At 36.6% G+C, this 12,103-nt stretch overlaps 1 protein-coding gene across 1 annotated transcript; it reads right to left on the bottom strand.

Moving 5' to 3' along the window:
- Positions 1 to 839: 839 nt before the first annotated feature.
- LOC144442971 (dimethylglycine dehydrogenase, mitochondrial-like) lies at positions 840 to 11,467 on the bottom strand. The gene is made up of 15 exons (XM_078132345.1): positions 11,379 to 11,467; positions 9,538 to 9,706; positions 8,683 to 8,781; positions 8,149 to 8,319; positions 7,221 to 7,425; positions 6,388 to 6,633; positions 5,857 to 6,055; positions 5,146 to 5,417; positions 4,541 to 4,767; positions 3,560 to 3,681; positions 3,097 to 3,314; positions 2,620 to 2,777; positions 2,208 to 2,267; positions 1,487 to 1,624; positions 840 to 1,019 (listed from the first exon to the last, which is right to left on the bottom strand). The coding sequence occupies exons 1-15, from the start codon at positions 11,465 to 11,467 to the stop codon at positions 840 to 842; spliced, it is 2,553 nt and encodes an 850-aa protein (XP_077988471.1).
- Between the last annotated feature and the right edge of the window lie 636 nt (positions 11,468 to 12,103).

The following is a 12,103-nucleotide window of genomic DNA, read 5'->3' as shown; positions in this document are numbered from 1 at the left end:
AGAGCGCGATAAAAATGCATGTTTGGACTAAATCTAAAACATCTTGGAGGAACATAAAAATTAAACTATATATCTAGAATTCACACATTTATCGACAGAACACAGGTCAAGAAATTTACGACTAAGAAATAAGGGAGGCAAACTAAAACGCCGCATAATTCTGAGTATCGATCTGACTTATACACATAACCCTGCTTAACGCACACATAACCCTGCTTAACGCACATATATTTAACGAATTTCTTTTGGACCCTTTCAATTTTCTGACTGAGGTAGTTCTGATGAGGGGACCAGACTACTGAGCGGTATTCTAAATTGCTTCTGACATATGATATATACAAAGATCTCTCAAGGTTTGCACGTTGTCGAAATTCGAGCAAATACGCCTTATAAATCCAAGCTTTTGAAATGACCTTTTAATAATATGATTAATATGTTGCATACTTGCGTAAGTTATGATTGATGTACCTGCCAACCGCACCCAGACTTGTTTTAAAACTATCCACAAATGCTACACCAATTTTCGAATGAATTTTTATTGAAAAGAATTGAAATATCTTTTTATATTGTTTATTTGTTTTTAGGCCACAGGCCCGGCAAAATCACAACTACATAATATAACGAAAAACAGAATACGCCAGGTTGTAAATTGTTATAGAAACTTATAAATTTATCAAGCAATATCAGGCGTCCATATAAAATTCTTGTCTTAAATCCTTAGCTTTATAAACAGATTTTCTAAAATTCCTCAACACAGTTGTGAAATTAGACCAGCTTTTTGTACACAGACAGTGGGAGATGTCTCTCTGTCTTTTTTGTGTGATTGATAATTGTGTTGTTCAGCGACCCACTTCACCTTGTACCAGTGGTTCTTGCATAACTCTTCCTGCATACTGTTTACCCAACATTTCAACTTGAACTTGAGATCCAATGGAGGTTAAGTGTAGAGGTAGGTATGCATAAGCAATGCTCTGTTGAGTTGTGTAACTGTAACCACCAGATGTAGTGGTACCAACCACCTGAAATGAAGACAAGACCCGTTGTCACGGTGACATGTATTCAGTGGCAAGCAGGATAAACAATTGCAATATTATAAGGCAGAGTAAATCTTCCCCTTCTATTCTCTGCGTCTTTCGTTTCTTTCGACAGTGAACCTTAGAAGTAAATTAATCGATCTTTTTATGGACGTGACACTGATGATATTAAAACGGGGTTTGGTGGTTAATTATTTTATGAATACACGGCCAAATTAATGAATTGCTGATCATTAAGTTTAATAGACTAATTAAATAGAAAGAGTACAACACAATTACCCAGTATTTGAAATCAACCTTGCAAGCTGTATAATTATTGATGTATATATTAACAAATTAAAGTAATTTTAGATTGATTGCGTTTTGTATCTCAATACATCAAACACACTGATATGTATATGAATAATAGCAAGCAATTATTTGCATAACATGTTGGCGAATCTTATCATTACCTTTCCATCATGCCAAACACTTTCATACCGTACGGGATCAATATTGTCACTTGAACTGTCAACCGATAATAATACCAATTGTTGACTTTGACTTTCTTTCAGTTTCGGAAGGATAGCCTTTCCAATAAAGTCGGTCGCCTGGAGTGATAAGGAGAAATTAACTGATTATGATACTCCAGGTTTGCAGTACTTATTCATTGAGATACTGTAATAGACTTTCATGAATGGATTATTATTAAGTTTAGCTATCAAAAGTTAATTCTGATTCTTATTATAACGAATACCAACCATTGCTTCAATTTAATATTTAAACACAATAACTTTATTTTCTTTGTCTGTCTGTCTGTCTGTCTGTCTGTCTGTCTGTCTGTCTGTCTGTCTGTCTGTCTGTCTGCCTGCCTTTCTGTGTCTGTTCGAGGGTGTCTGACTGTCATTGTTTCTCCTCTCTCTCTCTCTCTCTCTCTCTCTCTCTCTCTCTCTCTCTCAAATACAAACAACTACATCACAGAACTCACAATACCAACAAATGATTCTGTGATAACAGAATCGAAAAAAAAGCAAAAGTATACAGATTTGTAAATTCAAAAAGAAAGTTTTTTAAGGTAACAACATTGATTTCAATAAATGAGTTCTATATCACATAAACCAGCATTGAGGGCGCTATGCATAGCATATAAAGCGTCCTCACGATCGAGTCCCGTAAATAATGTGAACAGCGTACCTTATCTACATTCAAGAATTGTTGGATGCCAGCCTCGTATGGGTCGTAATCAACAGTCAACTGTATATCAAAAGACAAAAACAATATAATTAGTCGAACATTCCAATGACTGTATATGTATAAATGTACATTATAAAGTAATTTTCACATCACCAGTACATTTCGATGAAATAATCACATCAGTGGTTCGGACCACAATAGAATTCGTTGCTCACACAGTAGTATTGCGACTATTACTCAAACGTTTGCGGTCTTATCTGTTAGTTGAATAGGCATCAACATATGTTTAAAAGGGTTGGTCAACTTTTATTCAAAAAGATGCTCATTTGTCTTGTGACAACAACAACATTCAATCAAGTCGTTACAGTCACGTGAGATATTTGCCAACTTAATTGTATCATAAATGACTTACTTCGAGACCAACCGCTCTGTAACCTTTCTCTAATCTGAGTATATTTGCAGCATAGGACCCAAAATCTCCAACACCGTATCGTTCACCAGCTGCTAATAAGGCATTGTAAAGTTGACCAGTGTGTTCCTTGTCATGGTATATTTCATAGCCAAGTTCACCTGTGTATTTAGATGTTAAAGGTCCCCAAGTGATTAAATGTTGATTTACCAGAAGCAAAGTGAGTTTCAATACATCGTCATCGTCATCGTCTCTAGAGGGCGCTGTTTATGTCGCGGGCGTTCGTAGGCTGTTGTTACTCTATGAATTGTGATGGGCATTTAGCTTGAAACCCGCCACCGAATGACCGCAGAGAAATGGGTGATACCTGAATTCATTGAGGTATACTCATTTTCCTATCTTTCTATCATACAAGTAAAAAGTACAGTGATATTCATATTATAGATTTCTGTAAGACCATCTTAATCGTATGTTGCCTACCTGTAGAGGATCCTCGGACCAGAAAGACATTAACACCAGCTATGTTCATCGATTTACAACTTGTAGGTGAGAAATCATCATTACTCAAACTAGTAATGGTTAGTTCTTGTAGAAGCTGACGTGATTTTGGTCCTGCAAGTCCTAGACAAGCTTTGTCTTCTGTGATGTTTGTTATTTTGACATCAAATCCATCATTGAATGCATGGTCTTCTACCCACCTAGAAATAAATGTTTTTTGATATCATTGTTGAATCGACTTGTTTAAAACAGATTGCCCAAGTGAAAATAACAGTTATCTGTTGATCCTTCATAAAAGGGTATGGGGGAAAAACAATAAAAATAACGTTTTTACATTACATCACTCTTTTAGAGTAATTTGAAATTATACTTTAACTGAAATGTTCAATCTTAAAACACAACAATACAATGGCTCTTTTTTTTAAATCAAAAGGTAAGACTTTACCGTATATCACGGAGTTCAGCATCGGCACCAGTAAGGCAAAGAAATTTGTCGTCAGCAACTCTACATAATACAAGTTCTGAGTAGATTGTACCTCTAGATGTCAGCATATGAAGAACCGCATACTGTCCATCCTTGGACAAAATTGTGGAGGAAAATACAGTACAATATAATTACTATGAGAAAAAGCTTTCGGTAGCTTCTTAAAATAACTTGCACTTCTTTTTGAGGAGATGTATAGACATTGGATTCAATGCTAATGCAGGAGGAAACCACTGTCGCTGTGTCATTCGAAAACCATCGTTGTTCAGTAGAGTCCAACTGAATGACGCTCTTCTTACTTCAAGTTAATAAAATTATAATAAAGAGTATTCATGATGCGCTGGCTTGAGCCCTACACCAATGGCAAATACTAGTAAATTGGCCACCGACAACCCGCGGCAATTTAATTCCACATGATGATTATACAATTTGATGAATGTGGGATGTATATTCTTTTGGCCAATATTACAAGTCCCGGTTGCCTAGCCTCACATGCAGCTAGCTGATGGCTCACTTGATGACCAAGCACTAAGGGTGGAAAGTCTATCTGGGTAATGGGATCTATAATATCACGTATTGATGGAGACAAAACACTTTTGAATCTGAAGGTAAACCATGTGTTTGTATTGCAGTACTGTTTTACACTTGAATCTTTTAGTATGGCGTTTTGGTAATATGTAAGTGTCCTTTACAGGAGTACTTGACAGGAGCATAAAGTGACGTGTAATTTGAAAGTAGTTCGATGCGTACGACGTCGATTTTCTTGCAAGCCACTTTCAGATAACCAAGCCCTTTCCTTTAAATTTAAGGTAATAATCACTATATTTGCTCAAATATTTTACAGAGTTGATATTAAGTGCATAATAAATTGTGCCAGTTCTTCAAGTTTGTAAAAAATATGAACTCATCTTTTCAGCTTCATTGAATTGACCCCATCATGACTCCACCTACCTGTGGAAGATCACCTGCTGTGAGATAATCCATCAACTTCACTGCATCTTTACCCTGCACTTCAAATTTACTGACTGAAGTCAGATCAATTATACCAGCTTTCTCCATCACCATTTTACATTCACGTCCAACCGGTTCAAACCAGTTGGTACGACGAAAACTTGGTTTGTAAGAATTGTCATCACCAGGTAATGCAAACCAATTAGGGGTTTCCCAACCTAGTCGGCGTTATTTGAAAAAAGAAATTAAAATTGAGAGGCAGTTTACTAATTTCAAAAAAAAGTTATGATTTTCTAGTGGGAGTAATTATTTGTCACAATTTTGGCTATTCTTAAAAATATCACATTTGTTAAATCAGGTAGATAGAGTGTACTGGACATCACACTGTTCATGATAATGTTTGAAAGCACTGAATGTTTCTCAGGTCATGCAATCTTATGTAGTAGTGACTAGTACTGGTGGGTGTGATATTGTGGTGGGGTCACAGTGTCGGGTGGTATACGGAAGATCGTCTGTGAGCATTCCAAATTCACGGTCAGTATATTTGATGGTGTTTTCGGGTGTTTTTTTTTACGTTTGTACGCTTACACTTTTACCTCCATGAAATCCAAATATTGCACCACGTTCTTTCATCTTATCGTACACTCCAGAGATTCTTTCCGTTGGACGTCCACCAGTCCTCTCTTCAAATGGGTAACCGACGAGATTGTTTAATCCGTAGCTTTCACTTGCTTTGGCAATGAGATATTCCCGTGTCGTCCATTTACCGTAGCGTGCTGGGTCAAATTCAAGGTCATGAGGTGGCTCTCCACTCATTATCCAGTCACTCAGGTATTTTGCAAACCCAGCAGACCAAACAATACCACCTCTGTCGATAAAAACGGATTGGTATTAGGTAGGGAATGCAACCACTATTCGATAAGTTGCAGACTAGCCAAGTTTACTAGCCAAGCCTGCAGACTAGCCAAGTTTACTAGCCAAGCCTGCAGACTAGCCAAGTTTACTAGCCAAGTCTGCAGGCTAGCCAAGTTTACTAGCCAAGCCTGCTGCAGACTGGCCAAGTTTACTAGAAGTCTGCAGACTAGCTAAGTTTTACAATGCTAAAATATCATGAAGCAACTATATTGCGTTCCCTAAATCTGTCAAAACATTGAAACCTTTCTGTCACGGACTATCACTTCACCAATTTGAAAGATATTTCCATTTCATGGTGAGCAAATGGCTATTTTGTCAAGTGACATATGAATGTCGAAGTTTGTCAACAACTATACAAACACGACAATCTTCCTTTCGTTGAAAGCACTCACATTGTACCGTTGATGAGCCAATAGTTTCGGAGACCAGGATACGGCCCAACCAAACCAGCAGAGTCAGGTGAGAATGCCATTGGACCATTGACTACAGACTGGATATCGGCAGTTTTCATTACAGGAACTAAGTCCATCGCAGCTTCCAGATTATCACTTATGCGATCTAAGTCACTCTCAAAAAGTTCACGACCGAAACCTACACGATAATATAGATTTCAAGCAAACACTATATGAATGTTTTCAAATCTAATTTCAATAAGAAAATAATATACCCATATATATATATATATATATATATATATATATATATATATATATATATATATATATATATATATATATATATATATATATATATATATATATATTGTCATCGCATTTCTACTTAATAACGAACATCTTAACAAAGTGGTCTGACGAAGTATTCCAGAAACAGAAAGATACTTGTGTGAATGTTGTCTATATTTTGTGGTATATTCATTTAGAAGTACGACGTGTTAACAAAACATAACAAAACAAAATAAATACCTGGTGGAACTTGTTCAAGCCAATCGTGTTTTACTTTCATGTTCTCTATCTTCTCATACGGACCAATCAACAAGCCCGTCCTCTCTTGACGAACATAGTACGATCCTTCCAAATCTCTAAGAACAGGTAGTTCACGATCGAGTTGTTCTACTTCCGGTATACTAGAAGTAACTACATACTGGTGTTCTACAGTCATTATTGGAAGGTCAATCCCCACCATTTTACCAATTTCACGTGACCAAAATCCTGTACAGTCGAAACGGAGGCAATCGAATTAACTTGACGTACATTTATAAACAAAAACAACAAAAACAAAAAGATTGTCTTATGACCAATCTAGTAAACTTCACCCCCCCAAAAAAAAAAAAAAAAAAAAAAAATTGCTCAGAAAATCTACCATACACCTTGATGAAGCTAGGACTAAGTATTGTGTCAAAAATAACGATTGTGTCGTACACTCCGTGATAGCGCAGGTGCTTGCAGTTTTCTTGATTCACAAATCGGTGATGAGAAAATTACAACCATTTTGATATAATCGTTACTATATTCCAATGAATAATAGAATTGGTGACCGAACAGTCAAAGGAGAGTCACAATGATTTATATGGCGCCCTCGTATTGTGTTTGTTATGTATCTTTGTTTTTATTTCTGAGTTTTGAATTATGAATATGTAACATTTGCATTATTTTGGACTGTCTATACATTGTTGCATAGCCACCTGTTTGAGGCGTGGGTCCCTCATGAATACCAGGTCCTGGTTTGGCTACGTGGCAATACCCAAAAGTTTCATCTTGCTTTAACACATAATATAATTTCTGTTCAATATTCTCACCTGCAGCATTGACAACTCTGTTGGCTTTAATAGTTCCATGTTGTGTCTCCACTTCCCATTTACCATCACTGGTTTGTTTTAATCCTAAAACTGGTGAATTCTGGTAAATTTCGGCTCCATATTTACGTGCACCGATAGCATAGGCTTGTGTTAGAGAGTAAGGGTCTATGTGTCCATCCCCCTCCATGTACAACCCAGCAAGAATCTGAAATTCAAGAACGAATTGCTGTCAGATAATGACTTCGAATTTTACTAAACATTGAATGCCCGAGGATTTAGTCCGTAAAGGCAAGTCGCAATCAAGGCAAAATAATCGAATAAGTAAAGTACCATTTTTCGTAGACTTTTCTTTAACGGGGATCACTTTGTCAACCATAGGAACATATACGTAATTATAGTATCGTTCATTACGAGACTCTACAAAGTGTGAGAAAGTGGACATGTTTCTGTCTCCCCTCCCATAAAAGGGGGAAATAACCACTAAAGAAAAACGAAAAGTTTGAGTTTTGAAACCATCTGAGTAGGTTGAGTTTTGTTGAGACGTCCATGCAATTTTCATTTCTGTTCAATCTGATTAAAATCTGGTGTAGGAATACGACTCGAAATGTAGGAAGAAAGCGATCGACCACTCTCGGAACATTAAAATCGAAACCAAAAGACAATATGCTAAGGAATAGAGGTAAATAAAGCAATCGAACAGTATTCATATTATCGAATTTTCAAATCAGATTTTTTTTTGTGTACTTATATTCTTACTTTTGGTACTTATACGAAAAGTGTTCCTAACGGAGTAGGCGTTAGTGATTATTCTTGTATCGATTAGAATTAGATAGAAAGTCAAAGTGGTTAATAGAAACATGGCAATTTGGTCGATGGTCTCCAAAATCATTTGCCAAAATTTCAAAATACTAAGTATTATAAATATTACCTTGTCAGTATTTATTAATGGATGCAACTTTTTGATTTCGTCAGGCCATATCAAACGTTGAGGTATTTTCCCAATAAACGAACCATGTCTATGCATTTGATACCGGAACTCGTCAACTCTCTCTGGAGTGGATGCAAGCCTTATACTACCAGGCCGATGGAATCCCACTTCCTGTGGAACAAAAAGAGTAAATATATTGAAGATTGAAAGAGTCGATTTTTAGACTTGAAAATTTCTTTTACAATGCATAGTAATATTTGATAAGCAAAGGAAGATAAATTATTCCAAATGAAAGATTGGAGTGTTTGCGCCCTCTGCGATTAGTGGCACCTTTTTCTGATCACAGCGTTCTTCCAAAGGGTATGTCTCACAGAATACCAGCATTTGTATATCAACTTCTTTGGCGGCGGTGTATACCTTGAACCACTACAGTGGTTTATAATAGTCTGAGATTGCCAGAAGAATATGCTATTAAGGTTTTCAACGTGGTAGTTTTTCATTTGGGGTGAAAGAAATAAATCTTCGTAACTGTACCTGTCCTGTTTCCTTTGTTATTTCTGCATACAGCTTTAGACCGTGATATGTAATCTTCTTCATGTTAACGTTGGCTTGATAGTAGGTGGTAAGTCCGGCCTTTCAGTAAAAAATGGTACATTTGAATGATTTATAAATATATATGTATAATTCAAGAGTTGTCATTATTGCAATCTAGTGTCCCCAGTATGGCAACGTTAATTCATAGTCATTCTAAGACTTTTGTTGTGTCAGCGGAAAAAAAAAATTCTCTGGTTTGCAAGATTGAAAAATGATTTATTTTAATACACTGTAGATCTATAGACATAAAGAATACTGACTTTCTGAATAATACCATTGTCTGATCTGAACAATTTCAAAATATCGAAATTCACATTTAATTTTTAATAAGGTAACATAACTACACTTGTATATGACGTATTATAGTTCAATTTTGCAATGCATTGGTCACTCGATTTCCTAAATTGGAGATGGGGATCTGATCTTCAGGGAGATAATAGTTGTATTGCCACATTCTACGGCGCATCGTCGCAAACCACAGCCTCTTTCACGGCACCGTCTAAAACGCGCCGTCAACAGTCTCGTTATTTCGAAGTTCGCGGGGAGAAATAACAGCACTGGTTTGCGACGAATGTCTCGTACGCCACATCACATATTTCTGGTATTAAAGCAGCGAAATATTTGGCGGTGCGTCTTGGACGGTGCCGTAAAAGAGGCTAAGATCGTTTACGACGATGTGATAGTTTCAATTTTGTAATGCATTGGTCATCTGAACTTTGACCTGGTCTTGAAGACTATGAATCAGCCTATACGCATACTACAGTTTTAAACGAGAAACTCTAATTTTCAACTCACAGCATGCCATGTGGATCCTGCCGTCAGTTCAGTTTTCTCCAGTAGCACCACATCTTTCATCCCCGCTTTGGCGAGATGAAATGCAGTACTCGTTCCTAGGCAACCACCTCCAATAATGACAGTTTCGGCGGTATCTTTGATCCGTTGTTGTAGTTTGTCAGTACTATATCTTTTTGATGAATAAAATACAGAATACATATTTTGTTTACAATTTAGGGCATGTAATTAAAACAATTACATCAATAAAAATGTTTGTTTCTGACAAAAATATTCTTTTTTTTTAGATAATTATAAATATTTTATTTTAACTATGACCCACACATAACTTTTGTATAAAAGTAGGTAAATACAATAGCCTGTAGCTGTAATGTACGCCGTGACGGGGCGCCCTCACACATCGGTCTACCCCTGTCGGATAGAGCAGGCCGGTGAGGGCGGAAGGACACGACGTATCTCAGAGCGTCTAGCTACATCTAAGACGATTATCAAGACGAAACTTAAACATGAAATAGAAACGACAATCCAGATAAAGTATGCGCCTCCGAAAATAACAATCTTAAACGTTCGCTTTTTGTTTGTTCAAGAAAACGCCAACCCATTCTCAGTCAACATCAAGAAAAAATCAGGGGTCACTATGTAACAAGGTCAGGCTGACTTTGAAATAGTAAACCATGTTAGTCACTGAATACTGTACATGAGAAAATAAAAGATTGATAATTTCCTTGAAAACGGCATGACGGTGAACCCCCAAATTTCTTTTATTATTTCAAAGGGAACCAAGAATAAGCTTCCACAGCAATGATTTGAGAGACTTGACTGACTTGAATTGATTTTCGTCCAAAATGCAAAGTAAATTCTGCATGTCGTATGCAAATTACCTCATATATTTATAACTGTGTAACTCCACATTGTGACCATTTCCTCCACTTTGCATGCAAATTAATTTTGTGACCCCACTTAGTATTTTTACATATAAATTACTATTTAATTTTAACTGTGGCACCACTCAGTATATTTGCATATCTAATTAACATGTGTGTTTACCATACAAATTAATCTGGATTACAACTGTGACCTCACTCGTCGAATTACCTTTGTTTTGACACCTGTCTATCTACAGTGACGTACAGGAGCCTATTTTATATCTATGCATTAATCTACCGTGTCCTTGAAATGTCATCGGCATATACTGATATGATTACTTGTATTTATTTACACTGATATAACACCAGGTAGTTTGTTGAACTGTGACCCCCCTCCCCGATAGCATATAACATCAGCTATGGTTTATAGTATGCAAACTTTTTAGCGATATGCAATGTTGCCTGTGGTTGACAAAGTCCTCGACTGTAAGATACGTCGATGTGTGAGGGCGCCCCGTCAAGGCGTACCTTGCAGACTAACAAAGTCCTTTAGGGCACCGAATTATCTCCAGTTTGATATATTTAACTAGAATCACTAAAATGGTGGTATGTATGTATGTATGTATGTATGTATGTATGTATGTATGTATGTATGTATGTATGTATGTATGTATGTATGTGTGTGTGTGTATGTATGTATGTATGTATGTGTATGTATGTGTGTGTGTGTGTGTGTGTGTGTGTATGTATGTATTTACTGAAATCAATGAATATAATCCAAATTTCGTAAATTAGCCAAATCATATGTTACCATGGCACTATAATTTTATGGTTTCGATGCAAAACTCACACTAATGGAAAAATTATACAATCATTATATTTTCATATACTTTATACCCTAGGGATTCCGTAATTATATTATTAGACCCCCAATTGAACACTATTTTGAAAACCATCTGTAGACCGAAATCATCGTACCTTACTCTGTTTACTCTACTTCTGCTAGCACACGAAGAGTTCAATCGATGCTGCACATTCAAAGTTGTTGAGAGTCTGCCCAACGACATCACGGTATCCAGCGGCAGACCAGGGCGTCTCCCGATCCCGAGGAGCTTGAGTCTGTTATAGAATGCCATGATTTGTGGTGGTACGGTAGTAATAAAAACGTCGTATGTTGTACGTTGTAATCACAGACAACTAACACTAGTTAGCATGGTTAGTTATCTGTGGTTGTAATGTAATATCAAAGAGGGTCAAAAGGTCGAACTATGACTATGTCTGGACTAGTGAACTTTAGCAGCCGATAGACGTTATGATGTATACGATATACTATATGATATATATATGTTACATAACGACGTCGACGCTTTGACAGGTCTTTTTGTTGTTCGATCACAGGGAGCTCAGGCTCAGTTAGTTTTGTTTACAAACAAACAAACAAACAAACAAACAAACAAACAAACAAACAAACAAACAAACAAACAAACAAACAAAAACATTAGCAAACAAACCGATAAATGAGTAGATAAATACATGAATAAACGACAAAGGTCTCTCAATTGGTGACTATTGGGGGGGGGGAGGGGTAGTGTTTGTTTGTTGTAGTTTATTCATTACGTGTGACGAAGGAAAATGTGCGTTTTCAGAAGATATTAGGCCAAAGGAAAAAAAATGTTTCTGGTCAGGACAGTTTGTCTAAAATG

Source organism: Glandiceps talaboti, chromosome 12 (assembly GCF_964340395.1).
Source record: "Glandiceps talaboti chromosome 12, keGlaTala1.1, whole genome shotgun sequence".
Taxonomy (NCBI): Eukaryota; Metazoa; Hemichordata; class Enteropneusta; family Spengelidae; genus Glandiceps; species Glandiceps talaboti.
The sequence above is the reverse complement of the archived record's forward strand: the minus strand, read 5'-3'. Positions and strand labels throughout refer to the sequence as shown.